This window comes from Hevea brasiliensis, chromosome 17 (genome assembly GCF_030052815.1).
Source record: "Hevea brasiliensis isolate MT/VB/25A 57/8 chromosome 17, ASM3005281v1, whole genome shotgun sequence".
Taxonomy (NCBI): domain Eukaryota; kingdom Viridiplantae; phylum Streptophyta; class Magnoliopsida; order Malpighiales; family Euphorbiaceae; genus Hevea; species Hevea brasiliensis.
Window position 1 is genome coordinate 40,873,251 of NC_079509.1, and position 20,649 is coordinate 40,893,899.

At 36.1% G+C, this 20,649-nt stretch overlaps 1 protein-coding gene across 8 annotated transcripts in view; it reads right to left on the bottom strand.

The window, feature by feature from the left end:
- The window catches only part of LOC110661845 (ubiquitin carboxyl-terminal hydrolase 5), a 44,745-nt gene extending 24,579 nt beyond the window's left edge, over positions 1–20,166 (bottom strand). For 3 of the 8 annotated variants that reach the window (XR_009145737.1, XM_021820652.2, XM_058140151.1), the window contains exons 1-9: positions 19,784–20,151; positions 15,118–15,366; positions 14,194–14,338; positions 13,553–13,612; positions 13,309–13,404; positions 5,782–6,201; positions 5,575–5,670; positions 3,029–3,169; positions 2,776–2,946 (exon numbers count right to left, since the gene is read on the bottom strand). Coding sequence is in view for 7 of the 8 variants with exons in the window: in XM_021820652.2 (XP_021676344.2) it covers positions 2,776–2,946; positions 3,029–3,169; positions 5,575–5,670; positions 5,782–6,201; positions 13,309–13,404; positions 13,553–13,612; positions 14,194–14,338; positions 15,118–15,366; positions 19,784–19,923 (1,518 nt within the window). In the remaining variant the exon portion in view is untranslated. Of the gene's footprint in view, positions 1–2,775; positions 2,947–3,028; positions 3,170–5,574; positions 5,671–5,781; positions 6,202–13,308; positions 13,405–13,552; positions 13,613–14,193; positions 14,339–15,117; positions 15,367–19,783 lie in introns of all 8 variants that reach the window. The other 5 variants (XM_058140153.1, XM_021820638.2, XM_021820684.2 and 2 more) reach the window with 5 other exon arrangements.
- Positions 20,167–20,649: the final 483 nt, after the last annotated feature.

A 20,649-nucleotide genomic window follows, 5' to 3' on the forward strand; every position in this document is an offset into this window, starting at 1 on the left:
AAATACTTGAAAGCTGCCTTTGGATTTATCAATGAATTTAGTTGGAATAATGAAGTCCATCTCTTGAACATTGATAGCAATCGGCCCACTAATACAAGACCAGGAGAGGTGGACCAGGGCCCAAAGCCTCTAAGGGTATATTTCAGAAGGTATCACAAGAGAAATGGAAAAGAGACAAATTACAAATTCTGTTGAAGGAATGAGACAATTTCTGTTAAAGCGAAAAATGGACAACAATACAAAACTCAACAGCTGGAATTAGTTGAGCCAATCTTGGTGGTGAATAGCACATGGGAAGAAAGAGAGGAATGAAGAACCAGTTACATTATAAAAAGGGACTACCCAGCAGCAATAAGAGCAGAAAATTTTTATCCTTATTGTATCAGCATTAGCTAGGACTAGCATTAGCCAGTACGGAAGACCTTCTCCTGGTTTTATAGGATTTTCCTTAGGTTTATTATGTATCGAGAAAAGATGGGAATAGCAATTCTTGTGATCTTTATTTTGTTAAATTCATCAATACAAGGTTACCATTTCTCCAATTTCTGTTCTTGCTACATTTTTGTCATTGTTCCTAACTCTATCAAACATCAAATATAGGCAACAAAAATCCATCATCTACAACATCTTCTACAATGAATCCAAACTCCTTTATTCCATCTGTTTTTTGTTCAATAGCATTCTTGATAGAGAATTCCTTGCATTGATGCTCAATCTCCTTCTGATGAAAATCAGGGAACAAATTTTGTTGTTGAAGCTTTTGAGACAGAAATTCTAGCTTGTTAGGCTCCTGTTCTAGCTTATTACCGTGTTGCATAGGCTCTTCTAGTGTTGCCTCTTTTGTTCCACCTTTATTAGTTGTTGATGAGGATCAACTGGTATCACATCCATTGCATGTTGTCCATAAATTCATGCATGTAATTGTTGCTCCTGCTCTTGGTTTTGGAGAGGTTGTATTTACTTTTATTGTCATAATTTTGAACCCCAAAAATTAGAAGAGCAAAGCCAAATTCTGGTGCAGTTCTTTAGTTGCTTAGCTTTGAAATGCTTACCTCTTTATAATATCCAGCAATTGGCATACTTCCCCTTTGAGAAGTATACACCATATTGTACATCTTTTCCAAATAATAGGGTGGCAAATACTTCTCTTGTAACTCAGCTTGCATCTTGTGCCACATAACAATTGGCAGCTTCCTCAACCTTGTCATGTCCTGCTCAGAATTGTATCACCATAGTTTTGCTAATCCAATGAGTTGCATCTTGTGGACCTCACCCTCCAATCTTCCCCCATGCTAATAATTATCAAAGTATGATTCAATAGAATTGACCCAACAACGAAATAGAGCAGGATCTAACAAACCTTCGAAATCAAGAACCTCTATCTTGCCTCTCATATCAATGCCGCCTGTTGTATCTTTTGGTTTCCCTATACCATGCCTAGGTGCAGCTTGATGATCTTGACTGGTTGTAGCTCCTAATAGTTGTTCAATAGAGTTCATAGATGACACTAACTTAAGCATCCTATCCAGCTTACTTTCCATTGAATCCAATTTCGTCTTCATATCTTCGTTATCACATCATCTTGCCGAAAGGAACTAAACTCTTGTTGAAAAGAATCAAATTTGGAATTTAATTCAGCTTTTATCACCATAGTGAAATGACAAAGCACAAAGATCTTTGAAGCTCTAACACCAGACTGATGCAAGACAGCCTGCAGGTCTTAGAATTAATGTTGAAATTTGAGATTTTGTAAGGGCTTAAATGAGCAGGAATTTAGGTGGAGAATTACGGTTTTTGAAAGGATGGAATTGAGAAGCAAATTAATAAGAAGAGAAGACTTGCGAGCTATGAACAGTAAAATAAAAGGTTTAGGATTCCCACCTAAACTTCCTTAGACATAACATCCAAGGCTCCATAGACATCACAACTAGGGTTGAACTATATCACACAACTCGAAGCATATATGCTAGAATTTGTATTAAGGAAAACCTCAAAGCAACATTACATAAGTATTTATAGACTCAAAAAATAAGCCTAAACCTTGAAGGATTTGGACTCCAAAAAGTAATCCTTAATATTTAAATAATCCCAAAATGTAATCATTAATCAACAAGGACTCTTAATAAAAACTCCTATAGAAATCTGTATGTTTTCCAGAAGATATGAAATTACAAAATTATCCCTGTGACTTAAATAAATGACTAACAACTAATCTATTTAAGTAGACACGTAAATAAAACTTAGAAAGTACTCCATAATTTTCCCAATAAACACTGCATTAAAAGTGAACCATGATCCTAAGCTTCTTGAGTATTTGACTATAAATTTTCTTGAATTCCTTGGCTGCATCACAACCAGCCAACGGGAGACAACATGCCTATAGGCTTAATGCACTCTCTAGTTACAAAGAACGAAGTAAATTCATGACATTCCAAGCAGTATAGTAACTTACAATAATGTGAAGGAAGACATCATTCTCACTATTATAAGAAGTTACCATTAAACTTTGTGGAGTCTTACAATCAAATAACCTGAGATTGACCAATTAACAAGCAAAGAGCAATCAACATAATGAAGAAAAAATCATTATGAGATAGGACTATAGGATCAACCAATTTTCACACAACAATAGAACAGGTATTAAATTGTTCAACGTATTCCAATGCACAACAATATTCACCATGGATGATTAGATATAATGCTAGAATTCCAATTCATTACAAAAGCTTTAGACTTTTGAAGAAAACAAATTTAAAATATCAACATGACACTCACTTGGCACACATCAACAATTATAGAATCATTACGAGCAATGTGATTTGCCCAGTACTCATCAGCAACTTCTTCATCTGGACGACCATCAGCATCTCTAGACTTTATGTAAGGTTTGTGTTTGACACGATTCAAATCCTCATGAAGACCATCTAGGAGAAATGCCAAAAGCTCCTGAGACAATAACAGACCTTTTAAATTAAGTAAAGGGTAAGAAAACCACAAAATTAGTGAAGAATGCATTTCACTAGGGAACCTGAGAATCATGTTGATTGTACCCACTAAATTGAGGAGCAAAACGAGCCAGCTTTGCTTTAAATTGGCGAGGAGGAACTGGTGTCCGACCAGGTGCCCATAGCTTTCTGAGTAAATCACCAAATGCCATTGCTAGCTCACCCTAAAACATGAACACAATGTAATTTGATAGACTTTAACATGATAGTGATACAGTTATGTTGTGCTACTTAAAGGAAGGGTGCCAAAATTTTTTGAACCAAATAATATAAAGTTATCAACACACATCAATTACAATACATTAGGAAACCATCCACTTGAATGGAACCCATACGTAAAGGCATAGACCATCACACCTCAAGGTCGGGTGTACAACATTAGCTAGAAACTGCTTCCCAGTTGAAGATTATAATCCAAGACACTAGTAGAATTCTACAACAATACAAATGTAAAGGCAGAAGTCTCCGCTACCACTGTTGGAATGTAGGTTTGTCTGAAATGGGTTGGTAAATGCTAGAGAGAAGAAAAAAGTTATGTTTCCAAATCCACGTGGATAATTTCTGATCTCCAGACTTTTGAGGCTTCTATTTGATTAAGTTATTCAAAACTCAAAGGATTGGATTCTAGTGTTTGTTACTTAACCACCATTTCAAAATAGAATGTTTGCAATTGACCACTATCTAAACTAGGCTCAAATAAACCATACGAAACCTTCAAAGTACTTAATTCAATCGTCAGTCTGACTTAAATCTACCCATATAACTTGTACAATAATACAGAATTAAGCTCTAATCAGATGTAAGAATTCAAAGACATATTTTCACTCTTTATCATTGATATTACATATTTTCACTCTTTATCATTGATATTTTATATGATCCGAGACCTCAAGCAACAACCACATCATGTGTTCCCAAAAGATGCTGGTGCAGGCTCAATAGTCACTGTAGATTTTCATGCTAACTGGCAAGAAATACTTTTTTGAGAAAGGTATAAACCATGCCTGTGTGGGACTCCCAACACTTCCAATATTGCAGACAATTCCCCCAGACTCTCCAATGATATGATTCTATATTGCTGCTCCAAATGCATACATATACTTTCAAATGTAAACATATGCCTTTAAATTAATGATTCATTAAATTATTTGAGATTCTGGCACAAGATAATGCAGCATGAAGCTCAAATAGAAACACACTCCAAATACAATAGTAAAAAATGAGGAGAGAAACTTCTGCTGGATTTTTGTTGATAACATTCTGAACTGAAATTACATGTAAATAGGGGCATTTATAGAATTTGTAAACTCCCAAACCTAATAGCATTATAAAGCTATTAATTACGAAGTTTAAAAAAACCTAAATACAATAGGAAGATATAAATAAAATAGGAATTAATCTAATTCTAGATAGAATAGGAAAACATAATTAAATCCTAAATAAAATAGGAAAGCCACAAAATTAATACTAAAACAAATACTGCTGCTGCTTGCTTGCTAAACAGGAAGTTCTAGATGAATTAGGACTGCTGGAGGTGGAATTTCACAAAGGAAAACACAGCTGTACCTTGTGGCAGTAGACTACACGCCCTAAGGGCGTGTTACTGGACTGTTACACACCATGGGGGCGTGTACTAGGCTGTGCTCAATGTGCTGCCCCTGTTGGACGTTCTATTTTGGCCCAACAGCACCACATCACAAGGTTTGAATTAAGTATCAAATGGTTGAGCTTTTCAACATCAAGCACCCATATTGTTGAGTAATTATCACCCCAAATTACTAGCTCTATTTGTGAAAAAAAAAAAAGAAATAAAAATTCTTAAATGTGCAAAATACATTAGATAAAATGGAGACAATCTCAAAATCTCAAACTAAACAAAACTACCAAGGACCACAACTGGTGATTTAATATAACCAAATCAAGAAAGCACAATTCATGCAAACAAGACAAAGGAAAGAACTCCATATCATAAACAAGAAAACATGGATGCATTGATCTAACAACAAAATTTTTCTCAATCAAAATATAAAGCTATTTCTCGCATGGCATAAAATAAAATAATATAGTTTATCAATAAAATGTCAGTCTTTTGCTACCAAACCCTAGCCTTTGACATAGAATTTTAGGCCCTGTTTTGTTTTCAGAACATGGTTTGTTTCTGGACAAATACACTCTTAAAGGAATGAATTATTATTCATTATATGATTGTAGCACTAAATATCCATTGAAATTTACTTCTGGAATTTGGAGCATATTGAAAATACTAATAATAATAATAATCTTTGTCTGATAAAGGAAAAACTATGAGAACAGTTAAACCTATGAGGAGTACATATACTTCCACATGATTTAATACTTGAAGGGAAAATTACAGAAAAAGGTATATTGTAGTGGCTGCCAATGACTGGCAACAGCCAACACAACAAATAAGTGCTTGTCACAGTCTGTCATAGACATTGAATTAATGGGTATATATGCATATATAGTTCTCTTGTGGGTTTCCCTCCATTATGAGTTCAATGAAGTCCAGAAAATGGCTTCATGCTTTGAAAATTGGAAGTCAACACACCTTAAAAATTGTTGGGCTCCCCTTTGACCAAGAAAGCATTTTCCATTGACCAATTTTCCTATGCACCCCAAAGACCAGAACATACTTCTCAAGAAACTATTTTTCCACATAGCAAAAGGAGTCTTTTAAGTGTTTTAAAATCAATATGAAAAAAAGAAAATTTTAATACATGCTAATCATTAGATTTCAATTGTATCTCAAACTTACCACCATTCCCAAGGGGTTTTGCCAATTTATCTCTTGATGATAATCCTCCCGGAAGTATTTTGCAAACTCAGGAGTATGAACAAGACATTGTATTGCACTATTCATAAAGCATGTGTTTCCTAGGTTCTGCAACCCAGTCAGGCCACCAGAAGACCCCCTTGTACTGACACCACTAACCACATATGTGTTATCCAACTCCCCACCTGGAGACGTCAGGTTTTGACCTTGTGACAACTCCACAATGCAACTTCTAGAAGCACCCTTGCTTGCAGAAAAACCTCCTGCAATTGATAAGCTTGACTTAGAAGGCTCTAAAATAATAGAACTAGCTTCCTTCTGATTAGATCCATTGTCCAGAATAGGACTCATATGACCATTCAATGCAGTACCATTGACATTGTTAAGAACCTCCACCAGAATCTGTATATGTCATTGTAGAACAAAAGAAAAGTATATTATTAAAATGAGAAATTCAGGTAATATACACTATCAAGAACAGTTTATGCTAAATGGAACTCAACAAAAAAAAATTATAATAATGATACGCAGGTGGTCACATAAAAGCTATTTTACATGAAATGGCTTCAAGTGTATGTGTTCATGTGGGTCATACTTTTCTCATAGTTTTCTGCAAGCATGCTAGTGATTCTTCACATGGATGAACTACAGAGACATCATTTTTGTCGATCAAATTGAAAATTGCCCTCCATAAGACAAACATAACTATCAATTTTGGACAACAAAACACCAACTGTTACCAATGAAAGCAAGTGTTACATGTGATGAGTGCCTCCTACAAAAGAAATTTATAAAAATAAAATAAAAAAAAAAATGAAGACAACAAAGGAGGGGTTGCATGGTATACCGTGCACACCCTAACTATCCTCTCAAAAACAGATAACAATTGATGCTGTTACAAGTGTCTAGTCATTTTGAACAAGTAGCATCAAAATCTACGTGTGAAAATGCATGAAACTTCACAGGCTTTGGGAGGGCTAAATGCATACAGCATTCATCTTCCATACAAGGAGTCTCTTTCTTGATTTGAGCCAACTGCCTCCAGCTTATAATGAGGAGATTACACAATAGCCAACCTCTAGAAAAATTAACAATAAGAAATTGTTGCACAATCAAAGTAGGGAAGTGCCACAATCACTAAGCATACAATTAAAATGTTAGCAGAGAGGATCATAAGCACATGTTCAAAGATGACCCAACCCCATGGAAAGCAAAACTAAAATGTCCTCTAAATTATTGAATGAACACAAGCCAACAAACTATTTGGTTAATAACTACTCCCTCACTATCTCAAAGTCAAAATCATTCAAAAAATGATTTCAATTTCCAATTACTCATTTCATCCAACCACATCAACCTAGATAAAACCATCCTTTTTTTTTTTTTTTTTTTGGCATAAAGCTTATCAATGGACTATTGTGCGCACAGTGGGAGGGGACACAAGAGATTTTCAGATCTCAATTGAATTACACCAAGGATCAGCTATAAGCCCTTACCTTTTTACATTAGTTTTAGATGAATTGACGAAACATATACAAGAGAGTATTCCTTGGTGCATGATGTTTGCGAATGATATTGTTCTGATAGATGAGACGCGAGAAGAACTCCGCCTAAGTAGTTTGTGCTTAGCCGGTCCCAAGCCCGGATAAAGGAGGAGGGTTGCGGTAGGTGACAACCAGCGTAAAAATTTCGTCACACCCTATGATATGGATTCAAATGATATAAACGTTGGGGCGTCCTCTACTAACGACGCTACATCGAGCCGGGTGTAGTGATAAATATGCAAGGGTGTAGGGCGTTCACGAAAGCAACGCCATGCCGCGCCGGGTGTGGTGTTAAGTGAGCAAGGGTTCCCACATCATGGACGGGTGTGGGTAAAGAAGTTAGTCCATAAGACAGATAATAGAACAAATAGTGGAACAGAACACAAGATAGACATAGAAAATAATAGAAGATATCATAGAAGGAGACAAATTAGGAAGGAGCAGGATAGGAGGAGGATCAGGGTTGGTACTTGGAATGTTGGATCACTTACAGGAAAATTAATGGAGCTTGTGGATACCTTGGAAAGGAGAAGGGTGAATATTGTTTGCATTCAGGAGACTAAATGGGTAGGAGAGAAAAGTAAGGAAGTGGGTAATTCAGGGTATAAATTGTGGTTTACCGGAAAGGAGAGAAACAAGAATGGAGTGGGTACAATCATAGACAGGACATTGAAAGACGCAGTAGTAGCTGTGAAAAGAGTAGGAGATAGAATTATACTAGTAAAGCTAGTACTAGACGGAGAAACAATAAATATAGTTAGTGCTTATGCCCCACAAATAGGACTAGACAGTGAGAGTAAACAAAGGTTTTGGGAAGATATAGATGATTTAATGCAAAGCATACCGAATGAAGAGAATGTTTTCATTGCTGGAGATTTGAATGAACATGTAGGAAGTGATAGGCAAGGTTATGAGAATGTTCATGGAGGTTTTGGTTTTGGCAGTCGAAATGAGGAGGGAAAAAGCATCCTGGATTTTGCTATGGCATACGACCTAATACTAGCAAATACCTACTTTATAAAAAGAGAGTCACATTTAGTGACTTTCAAAAGTGGGCAATATAGAAGCCAAATCAACTTCCTCTTAACCAGGAAGACAAATAGAGCTCTATGCAAGGATTGCAAGGTCATTCCAGGAGAGGCTTTAACAAGTCAACATAGGTTGGTGGTCTTGGATGTCAAGTTTAGGAACAATTCAAGTAAGGTCAGAAGAAATAGTGTAGCTCGAACAAAGTGGTGGGAGTTCAAAGGAGTAAAGCAAGTGAAGTTCAAAAATGAGCTTCTTGAGTCTGAAGTATGGAAGCTAGATATGGAGGCCAATGATATGTGGATACAGATGGCATCAAAGATTAGAGAAGTAGCTAGAAAAGTACTTGGGGAGTCTAAAGGACATGGACCACCCTCAAAAGAGAGATGGTGGTGGAATGAGGAAGTACAAAAGGCAGTGAAGAGAAAAAGGGAATGGTATAAGAAATTATCTAAATGTGATAATAATGAGGCATATGAACAGTACAAGATAGCAAAGAAAGAGGCAAAAAAGGCAGTTAGCCAAGTAAGAGCACAGGCCTTTGAAAAGTTATATGAGAAACTTGAAACTAAAGAAGGGGAGAAAGATATTTATAGATTAGCAAGGAGTAGAGAAAGGAAATGTCAAGATCTCAATCAAGTTAGGTGCATTAAGGATAAAGAAGGAAAAGTGTTGGTGAAAGATGAGGACATTAAAGAAAGATGGAGAAATTATTTTAATGATCTCTTTAATAATAGTCAAAATGGAAATAGCGTGAATATAGATTATAGAACAATAGAAAAGAATGTAAATTATACTAGAAGGATTAGATCTTTAGAAGTAAAGGAAGCACTTAAGAGAATGAAAGTAAGTAAAACCTGTGGACCCGATGAAATACCAATTGAAGTGTGGAAGTATTTGGGAGATATGGGAGTGGCATGGTTAACTAAATTATTTAATAAGATTCTAAACTCAAAGAAAATGCCTGATGAATGGAGGAAGAGTATTTTAGTACCTATTTTTAAAAATAAGGAGACATACAGAGTTGCTCAAACTATAGGGGAATTAAACTCATGAGTCATACTATGAAGTTGTGGGAGAGAGTTGTGGAGCATCGACTACGTCATGATACTTCTATCTCTCTCAATCAATTTGGTTTCATGCCTGGTCGTTCAACTATGGAAGCGATCTTTCTCATTAGAAGCTTGATGGAGAAATATAGAGATGGGAAGAAAGATCTACACATGGTTTTTATTGATTTGGAGAAGGCTTATGATAGTGTTCCAAGAGAGGTCTTATGTAATGCGTTAGAACAAAAGAGGGTATCTATTAGGTACATACAAGTATTGAAAGATATGTATGAAGGAGCAACTACTATTGTGCGCAAAGTGGGAGGGGACACAAGAGATTTTCCGATCTCAATTGGATTACACCAAGGATCAGCCATAAGCCCTTACCTTTTTACATTATTTTTAGATGAACTTTAGAAACATATACAAGAGAGTATTCCTTGGTGCATGATGTTTGCGGATGATATTGTTCTGATAGATGAGACACGAGAAGGAGTCAATAGGAAGCTAGAACTTTGGAGAAGTACTCTAGAGTCAAAGGGTTTTAAGTTAAGTAGAACGAAGACAGAATACATGCATTGCAAGTTCAGTGAAGGCCAAACTGGTGATAGGGAAGGAGTTAGTTTGAATGGAGTGGCACTGTCGCAAACTAATCACTTTAAATATCTAGGCTCATCCTTCAAGTAGATGGGGATGTGAGGAGGATGTTAGTCATAGGATTAAAGCCGGATGGTTGAAGTGGAGACGTGCCACGGAGTTTTATGTGATCGTAAGATTCCCAATAAATTAAAAGGAAAATTTTACCGTCTGACCATACGATGGCTATGCTATATGGTAGTGAGTGTTGGGCACTGAAAGAGTCGTATGCATCTAAGATAAGAGTTGCAGAGATGAGAATGTTAAGGTGGATGAGTGGTCATACTAGACTAGATAAAGTCCGTAATGAAAGTATTAGAGAAAAAGTAGGAGTGGTGCCAATTGAAGATAAGTTGAGAGAAGGAAGATTGAGGTGGTTTGGTCATGTGAAGCGTAGACATACGGAGGCTCCAGTTAGACAAGTAGAACACATTAGGCTAGAGGATAGAAAGAAAAAAAGGGGTAGACCTAAATTGACTTGGAGGAGAGTAGTACAGCATGACTTAGAAGCATTACACATTTCTGAGGATTTAACCCAAAATCGTTCAGAGTGGAAAAAGCGAATCCATATAGCCGACCCCAAATTTTTGGGATAAAGGCTTAGTTGAGTTGAGTTGAGTTGAGTTAGATGAGACGCGAGAAGGAGTTAATAGAAAGCTAGAGCTTTGGAGAAGTACTCTAGAGTCAAAGGGCTTTAAGTTAAGTAGAACGAAGACAGAATACATGCATTGCAATTTCAGTGAAGGCCAAACTGGCGATAGGGAAGGAGTTAGTTTGGATGGAGTGGTACTGTCCCAAAGTAATCACTTTAAATATCTCGGCTCAGTCCTTCAAGTAGATGGGGGATGTGAGGAGGATGTTAGTCATAGGATTAAAGTCGGATGGTTGAAGTGGAGACGTGCTACGGGAGTTTTATGTGATTGCAAGATTCCTAATAAGTTGAAAGGAAAATTTTACCGTACAGCCATACGACCGTCTATGTTATATGGTAGTGAGTGTTGGACATTGAAGGAGTCGTATGCGTCTAAGATAAGAGTTGTAGAGATGAGAATGTTAAGGTGGATGAGTGGCCATACTAGACTACATAAAGTCCGTAATGAGAGTATTAGAGAGAAGGCAGGAGTGGTACCAATTGAGGATAAGTTGAGAGAAGGGAGATTGAGGTGGTTTGGTCATGTGAAGCGTAGACATACGGAGGCTCCAGTTAGACAAGTAGAGCACATTAGATTAGAGGATAGAAAGAAAAAAAGGGGTAGGCCTAAATTGACTTGGAGGAGAGTAGTACAACATGACCTAGAAGTATTACAAATTTCTGAGGATTTAACCCAAAATCGTTTAGAGTGGAGAAAGCGAATCCATATAGCCAACCCCAAATTTTTGGGAAAAAGGCTTAGTTGAGTTGAGTTAGTTGAGTTGAAAGCTTATCAATGGACCTAGCAACTTGGAATTAGCCCACTGTTACTTGCCCGTCTAAGCAACAGCCCTAGAATCTCCGAGATACAAAACCAAATATTATCCATCAGTCATCAGTTCCTTCATAATAGAACAAATGAAGAACTGTTATTGGAAGATTATACGGTTGCTTAAAGCCTTTCAGGTAAAATTTTATAGAAGGCAACTATCATTGTTGCTAAATAATGCAGATAACAAAAACTGCATCATATAGTTTGCAGCACTGCAACCACAACAACTGCTATTTAAAACCATGGATGTAAAGTTGGAGATGGGTCTGAATTTTATTTTGCTTTATTTTTTGGAAGATTTGAAATGGTTATATATAAATTACATTTTCTTTCTTCGCTTTTAGCTTTGTTCTTCTCTTCCAAATGGCTAGGGCACTCTTTCTTCAACCTTTAAATTAAAGCCATAATGAAAGAGAGATGACAGTTCTTTTCACATTCCTTAAGGCTGGATTTGGTGCAAGGGATAGGACAAGACAAATAGTTATGTCTTATGTCTTGTCCACTAAACCAAACGCACCCTGACATTCATTCTTCGCGTTTCTTCATGGCATGGGACATTATGGTTTGGACTTATGCAGATTCTGATACCTTTTCTTGCAAGTATTTTCCATCATTTCTTGTGCATGCTCTTAAATCAAATCATTTTCCTCTAGCCACATAAAACTAAAAATTTATTGCGCTTATGATGACCACATAAAACTAGATTTGCTCATGCACTTGTGATGTGATTCAGCAACTATGAGACTCAAGCCCATCTTTTCTCACACTGCTCTATTTCTAGGCATCTTTGTAATAGGAAATTTTGATATATTTAAGGAAACAATGTAGATTTGGCCACATAACTCTTGAAATTTTTTGTTCATTCATTTCACGAGCTTCAGGAGGGACAACTATGAGAATTGAGAAGCTCCATTAGAGATTTTCTATTTTTGCAGTTGTAGTGTATTTGGATGTGATGCAGGATGGAAGCATGGTAACAAGGCTAGGACACGTCTACACCTCAAAGGCTTAGACATTCTTGAATGCACAAGGAGAAAAAAATTCTGGAGTCCAGTGGAGTGTAAAAAAAAAATTATTTAATTATCACTATCTTCCACAAAAATTACATAAGATGCCGATTTAGTATTCATAGAGAACAGAAGTCCTAGTTTTACTTGGACAAATTTATTAAAACATGAGTCCTAAAATTACTAGAAATACTTTAAATACAAGGAAATAAAACCTAAACTAACTAAACTAGTAAACTACTACTACAACAACAACTAAGCCTTAATCCATACTAGTTGAGGTCAGCTATATGAATTCTTTTTCGACGTTTGGCTCTATAGACACCAGGTTCGCCATCATGTTGTAAAATAATGCATGGATATTTCTGTGCACCAAGATAGGGTAGTGTTTTCCGCTTTTCTTATGATGCTCTGCCTTTTGGGTTTTTGCAGGTGTTTCTTCAACTAACATTCAAAAGAATTGTAATAGTTTTTTTTTTTTTTTTGGCTGAGTTGGTTATTCTATTATTTGGCAACAGTATGCCTATCTTTGTTCTTTCATTTAATTTCTCTTTATTCTCAATTAAGCTTCTTTTTTTTATTTGAAAAAGAAAAAGAATTCAGGCATCAAATAACAAATTAGGGTATTAACCATATAGAACTCTAAAAAAGCATCTTTCATATGCATGCAATAGGGACACCCACATGGTACTAAATGAAAGGAAGTTACATGTGAAAATTTTCTTCATAACAAATGCAGTGCTCATAAAAGGCTAATAAGTTGCTTAATATAAAAGAGACTTACATCCTGATCCATCTGTATGTTGGCATCATCAAGAGTTTTATCCATGTCATGCATCAAAGCATGCTTTCGGTGGCCATAGTAATCCCAAATGCAAACCTGACAAAGCAAGAAAAATAACAAATACTAAGAAACTTAAATAAACTGTCAATAAAATGATAAATACTAAACAAAGTGCTGTATATTTCAAAACCATACTTAGATAGGAGAAAAATAAAGAAAAGATAGGAATATTTCAAGCCTTTACTTGTTCTGAGTTGAGATAAAAAATCTCACATGCTCTTCTATGAAGCTCCCCAATTGTCTCCTGCCAAAATAATCAATTTTTGGATAAATAAATGAATATGGTATTAGACTATTGATATGTAAATTGGACTACTTCATAAAATTGAAGCTTAGCGATAATTTACAAGTTTTAACATTGGAATTATTAGTTTTGAATTGAAGTTGTTTGAAATATTAACAGTTTAACACTAAAGTATTAGCTATTATCATTTGATAATCAAAATTGTGACAAGCAAATGCCAAAAAAACAATCATTTAAAATCAAAGTGGCAGCAGCCAGCAGCAATGGTTTGGTCATGGCAAATATTAGTTGTGATGGTGAAGATAATAGTAATGTCAATAGCTACTTATTTACAGCAGATATTTTCTATAATTGTTCTAAGTGGTTTTTATTGTTAATAAAGTGCCTCAATAGCATATGTTACGAAACAAACTTAACATATTAGCTATTGAAAATAAAAAAATCTATCACACCTAATGATTAACTGTTGAAAACTCAACTTCCAGTGTTAAAAGGGGCATCAGACACGGCCTTGGCTGTTTCTCATGATAAACATGGTCATTTGAAGAAATTGGTTATGATGTTGAATCTCAAGCTTATACCTTCTTGCTTATTCTTATCGTAATGCGGTCACCCTTAGGTGTAACCAGTAATTGAAGACGGAGAGGATACACCTCCACAGCTAATTCTGTCTGAGATAGACCTGAACTGATTACTTTCCGTGCCAATGTTGGACCACCTCCATACCTGCACAGCCAAAAACACCACCATCAGTACCTTAATACTTCTTGCTGGAGAATAGTTCAACTATATATATCTTCCAACTATACGTATCAGTTATTAAAGGCGCCAGGCAAGGCACGCCCTAGTCCCCAGAGGCAAGCACCTGTTTTGCCTAGGAGCTGAGGAACCAAGCGAGAGAGATGAAGCCTCTTTCAAAGAAGCTTTTATTTCTTTATACTTTTTAGGGTTTATTTTTTCTTTCAGCCAGAAGAACTCCACCAGACCAGGTACTTCTCCCTTATTCTCTTCTCTTCTCTTCTCTCCTCCTCTTCTCTCCCTAAACCCTAATAAAGTAGAGTTAATTAATCTTGTTTTGCTTTAAATTTCATTTCCTTTCTATAACCTTATTATTTTCTGCTTTCTGCCCTCACCTCGCTTAAGGCCTTAGGGTACCCTATCACCTTAGTGTAGCTTCTCGCCTTAATAATACTGATATGTATAAGGGTAATTCTATCATTTTAGTTTTTCATCCCATATGAATGACACATCAGATGATATTATATTCTTTATAGCCCACAGTGAAAAAGGAATGCCTACCTAAGTTGTCTATTTATCTCAAGTCTTAAAAATAGTTCTAAGCAAAGAATCAACCATAAAATATCCTACTGGATCTAGAAGCTAAAACTTGCAACCACCAATCCTTTTGTTAATGTAAATTTAGAGAATGAAAATTTGACAAAAATAAGAACATGTAGAGAATAGCAAGTCATGCTTACAATCTCATACAATTTGATGTAACTCACCATGAATACAACTGGTTCCAAACTTCTTGTGGAAGCAGTACATAATCACGGCCTTCTAACAGACTATCATGAATCTCAATGCCGACATAGAAGTCCTCTGATGTTGCATCATATATTAAATCAGAATTATCAATACTGGCAGGCCTCTTTGAAGAACCAACCAAATCACAATGTTCTAACAAAAAGGACCCATCATTTGATATATTTGGCTGGTCTTGGTTCACATATTCAATCCAGTGTTGCCACCATCTGTCAAGAAACAATAATATTTAAAAAAATTGAAAACATTACTATCACAATGTCAAGAACAAAAAGTAATGTAAAGGGTGTATCACATGAAATCTTTCAAACAAATCTCCATGAAAAAAATAGTAGCTATCAAATAATTAAAAATTTACTGATGAGTTGACCCATCATTTTTCACTTCTTCAAGAATAAATTTGATCTTTCGTAGTGTGCATTCTACATGCACTTGCTTACACAAAGAAAACAAAATGATGAGCTACAGGTTCAATGAACAACAGAATCAAGCACCACAAACAAATTATAACAGGGAATGAGAAGAGGAAAACAGGATTAGAAATGCACACAGAACGTAAAGTATACTCTGGAACTGGCAACCATTGGCAAAATTATTTGATATGATGGGAACAATAAAGGAGAGATTTCACAGTCTGGAGGACAACAAAAGCAGTTTCAAGCAACAAAACCCCACAACTTAGTACCTATATATAAAACAAAGAGGAAGGAACTAAATAACAAACTCTAATTTACTGTTGTTGTAGGCAAAATAGAAAACAGCCTACAATCATTTACAGAATTCTCAATGCCTACTTTCACCATTCCTAACTGCAAAATTTTCATATGTAGAACGTAGGGGCGTCCTCTACTAACGACGCGCTACATCGGAGCCCGGGTGTAGTGAGAAATATGCAAGGGTGTAGGGCGTTCACCGAAAGCGGCGCGCCATGCTAGCGCCGGGTATAGTGTTAAGTGAGCAAGGGTTCCCATATCATGGACGGGTGTGGGTAAAGGAGTTAGTCCATAGGACAGATAGTAGAACAGATAGTAAAACAGAACACAAGATAGACATAGAAAACAATAGAAGATATCATAGAAGGAGACCAATTAGGAAGAAGCAGGATAGGAGGAGGATCAGGGTTGGTACTTGGAATGTTGGATCACTTATAGGAAAATTAGTGGAACTTGTGGATACCTTGGAAATGAGAAGTGTGAATATTGCTTGCATTCAGGAGACTAAATGAGTAGGAGAGAAAAGTAAGAAAGTGGGTAATTCAAGGTACAAACTTTGGTTTACCAGAAAGGAGAGAAACAAGAACGGAGTGGGCATAATCATGACAGGACATTAAAAGACGCAGTAATAGCTGAGAAAAGAGTAGAAGATCGAATTATACTAGTAAAGCTAGTACTAGAAGGAGAAATAATAAATATAATTAGTGCTTATGCCCTACAAATAGGACTAGACAGTGAAAGTAAACAAAAGTTTTGGAAAGATATGGATGATTTAATGCAAAGCATACCGAATAAAGAGAATGTTTTCATTGGTGGAGATTTGAATGGACATGTAGTAAGTGATAGACAAAGTTATGAGAATGTTCATGGAGGTTTTGGTTTTGGCAGTCGAAATGAGGAGGGAAAAAGCATCCTGGATTTTGCTATGGCATACGACCTAATACTAGCAAATACCTACTTTATAAAAAGATAGTCACATTTAGTGACTTTCAAAAGTGGGCAACATAGAAGCCAAATCGACTTCCTCTTAACCAGGAAGACAAATAGAGCTCTATGCAAGGATTGCAAGGTCATTCCAGGAGAGGCTTTAACAAGTCAACATCGGTTGGTGGTCTTGAATGCCAAGTTTAGGAACAATTCAAGTAAGGTCAGAAGAAATAGTGTAATTCGAATAAAGTGGTGGGAGTTCAAAGGAGTAAAGCAAGTGAAGTTCAAAAATGAGCTTCTCGAGTCTGAAGTATGGAAGCTGGATATGGAGGCCAATGATATGTGGATTCAGATGGCATTAAAGATTAGAGAATTAGCTTGAAAAGTACTTGGAGAGTCTAAAGGACATGGACCACCCTCAAAAGAGAGATGGTGGTGAAATGAGGAAGTAAAAAAGGCAGTGAAGAAAAAAATGGAATGGTATAAGAAATTACCTAAATGTGATAATAATGAGACATATGAACATTACAAGATAGCAAAGAAAGAGGCAAAAAAGGCAGTTAGTCAAGCAAGAGCACAGGCCTTTGAAAAGTTATATGCGAAACTTGGAACTAAAGAAGGGGAGAAAGATATTTATAGATTAGCAAGGAGGAGAGAAATGAAATGTCAAGATCTCAATCAAGTTAGGTGCATTAAGGATAAAAAAGGAAAAGTGTTGGTGAAAGATGAGGACATTAAAGAAAGATGGAGAAATTATTTTAATGATCTCTTTAATAATAGTCAAAATGGTAATAGCGTGAATATAGATTATAGAACAATAGAAAAGAATGTGAATTATACTAGAAGGATTAGATCTTTAGAAGTAAAGGAAGCACTTAAGAGAATAAAGTGGGTAAAGCCTGTGGACCCGATGAAATACCAATTGAAGTGTGGAAGTGTTTGGGAAATATAGGAGTGGCATGGTTAACTAAATTATTTAATAAGATTCTAAACTCAAAGAAAATGCCTGATGAATGGAGGAAGAGTATTTTAGTACTTATTTTTAAAAATAAGGGAGACATACAGAGTTGCTCAAACTATAGGGGAATTAAACTCATGAGCCATACTATGAAGTTGTGGGAGAGAGTTGTAGAGTATCGACTACGTCATGATACTTCTATCTCTCTCAATCAATTTGGTTTCATGCCTAGTCGTTCAACTATGGAAGCAATCTTTCTCATTAGAAGCTTGATGGAGAAATATAGAGATGTGAAGAAAGATCTACACATGGTTTTTATTGATTTGGAGAAGGCTTATGATAGTGTTCCAAGAGATATCTTATGGAATATGTTAGAACAAAAAATGGTATCTATTAGGTACATACAAGTGTTGAAAGATATGTATGAAGGAGCAACTACTATTGTGCGCACAGTGGGAGGCGACATAAGAGATTTTCTGATCTCAATTGGATTACACTAAGGATCAGCCATAAGCCCTTACCTTTTTACATTAGTTTTAGATGAATTGACGAAACATATACAAGAGAGTATTCCTTGGTGCATAATGTTTGCGGATGATATTGTTCTGATAGATGAGACACAAGAAGGAGTCAATAGAAAGCTAGAACTTTGGAGAAGTACTCTAGAGTCAAAGAGTTTTAAGTTAAGTAAAACGAAAACAGAATACATGCATTGTAAGTTCAGTGAAGGCCAAACTGGTGAATGGGAAGAAGTTAGTTTGAATGGAGTGGTACTGTTCCAAAGTAATCACCTTAAATATCTGGGCTCAGTCCTTCAAGTAGATGGGGGATGTGAGAAGGATGTTAGTCATAGGATTAAAGCCGGATGGTTGAAGTGGAGACGTGCCACGGGAGTTTTATGTGATCGTAAGATCCCCAATAAGTTGAAAGGAAAATTTTACCGTACAGCCATATGACCGGCTATGTTATATGGTAATAAGTGTTGGGCACTGAAAGAATTGTATGCGTCTAAGATAAGAGTTACAGAGATGAGAATGTTAAGGTGGATGAGTGGCCATACTAGACTAGATAAAGTCCGTAACGAGAGTATTAGAGAAAAGGTAGGAGTGGTGTCAATTGAAGATAAGTTGAGAGAAGGGAGATTGAGGTGGTTTGGTCATGTGAAGCGTAGACATACGGAGGCTCCAATTAGACAAGTAGAAAAAAAAGGGGTAGACCTAAATTGACTTGGAGGAGAGTAATACTGGAGAAGGCGAATCCATATAGCCGAACCTAGGCTTAGTTGAGTTGAGTTGAGAACACTTTTGTACTTGAATTAAAGAGAACTCCTGAACTCACTAGGTACTGCAGCGGGACATATGGAGCAGCTTCCATCCGCCAGAAAAACTTTCAATTATATCAGACAAAACTCAGTAGCCTTATTCACTTTTTGTTGGGGGGGGGGGGGGGGGGGGGAAGAATTTAACCGAGGAAACCCACACTTGTGGGCTCTGGGAGGATTAATGTAAGCAGCCTTACCCCTACTTTGCTTAGAGACTGTTTCAGTGGCTCCAACCGGCGACCTTTATTTAAAAAATTGCTAGAAAGTCCCACTCATCAAAACCAAATTTGCATGGAAAACAAAAAAATACCAGCTCAAACTCAATATAATTTCCATTCACCATTACACAGTCCACCAATATCAATAAACTTATAACTGAAATCCTTAACAACCATTTGGAAGCTCAAAAAGATGCACACAAACAGAGGTGGGCGGAGAGAGATACTTCCAACTCCAAAAAAGACGTTAAAATAGCATTCCAAAATGAAAATTTAACAATTTTATTTCAAATGCATCTCAGCAACAACTGGGTGAGTGATTAGCAAAAAATTACCAAATTCTTCTAGCAATTATTCTTCAAAGTAAAGCAAATAATATAAATTACATTCAATTCACGGACTATAACACAGAAACTTCCCGGGGGGGTGGGGGTGGGTTGGGGGTGAAGAAGGGGAGGGGAAGAAGGGGAGGAGGGGATGATTGGTTACCTCTGAGTGATTAAGTAGAATGTGTCTCCCTCTTTGCTATTAGCTTCGGCAGAAATTGCAATGTCTCTAATCAAAACCCTCTCTTCCTCCGGCGTGAGCTCCCCACTGCCGGTCCTACTGCAAATTGATACGTCTGTCATCTCTCTCTAACTCGATTCTTTTGGGATCTGAAACGATAAAGCAATGTAAGCTTCGAGATTTCAACTCGACGAAGGGGTTGTCCAGTCTCAAAAGTGTCAGCCGATGGCGAAAATCAGTTGGGTCAGTGTGTGTGAGACGAGACGAAGCATATGGGCCCGAGGGCTCATTCTGGCCGATTGAATCCTTAATAGTTAACATAGTGTTTGGTTTTTTTCTATAAAAACATGAATCCATTAATAATATCAAAACTCATAAAACCCAAATTGGGATAACCATAAAAATTGAAAAAAATAAATTCAACAAATCTGAAAGCTTCTTTTTTAAATCAACAAATTTAAAAAGTTATTAAAAAAAATAAAATAAAAGCATAAAAATAAGAAAATATCTAAAAGATGAAGGATAAAGTATATAATAAAATAATTATTTCAATTTTTTTCCTAAAATAGCAATTTAATAGTGAGTGAATATATATATATATATATATATATATATATATATTATTTTTTTAAAATAATAATTATATATTTACTTATGTGTTTAATTATCATTTATTTATCATTTCATATCAAATATTGACATGAAATCACTAGGATACTCTATAATTCCTCAAAAGAGATTGTCACCGATAATAAGCAACTCCTCTCAAATCTGATTGTGGGCTGAGAAAATTTCATAGAGAGAATTTTAAGAACATAGTGTTTGGTTAATTCTATTAAAAATTTAGA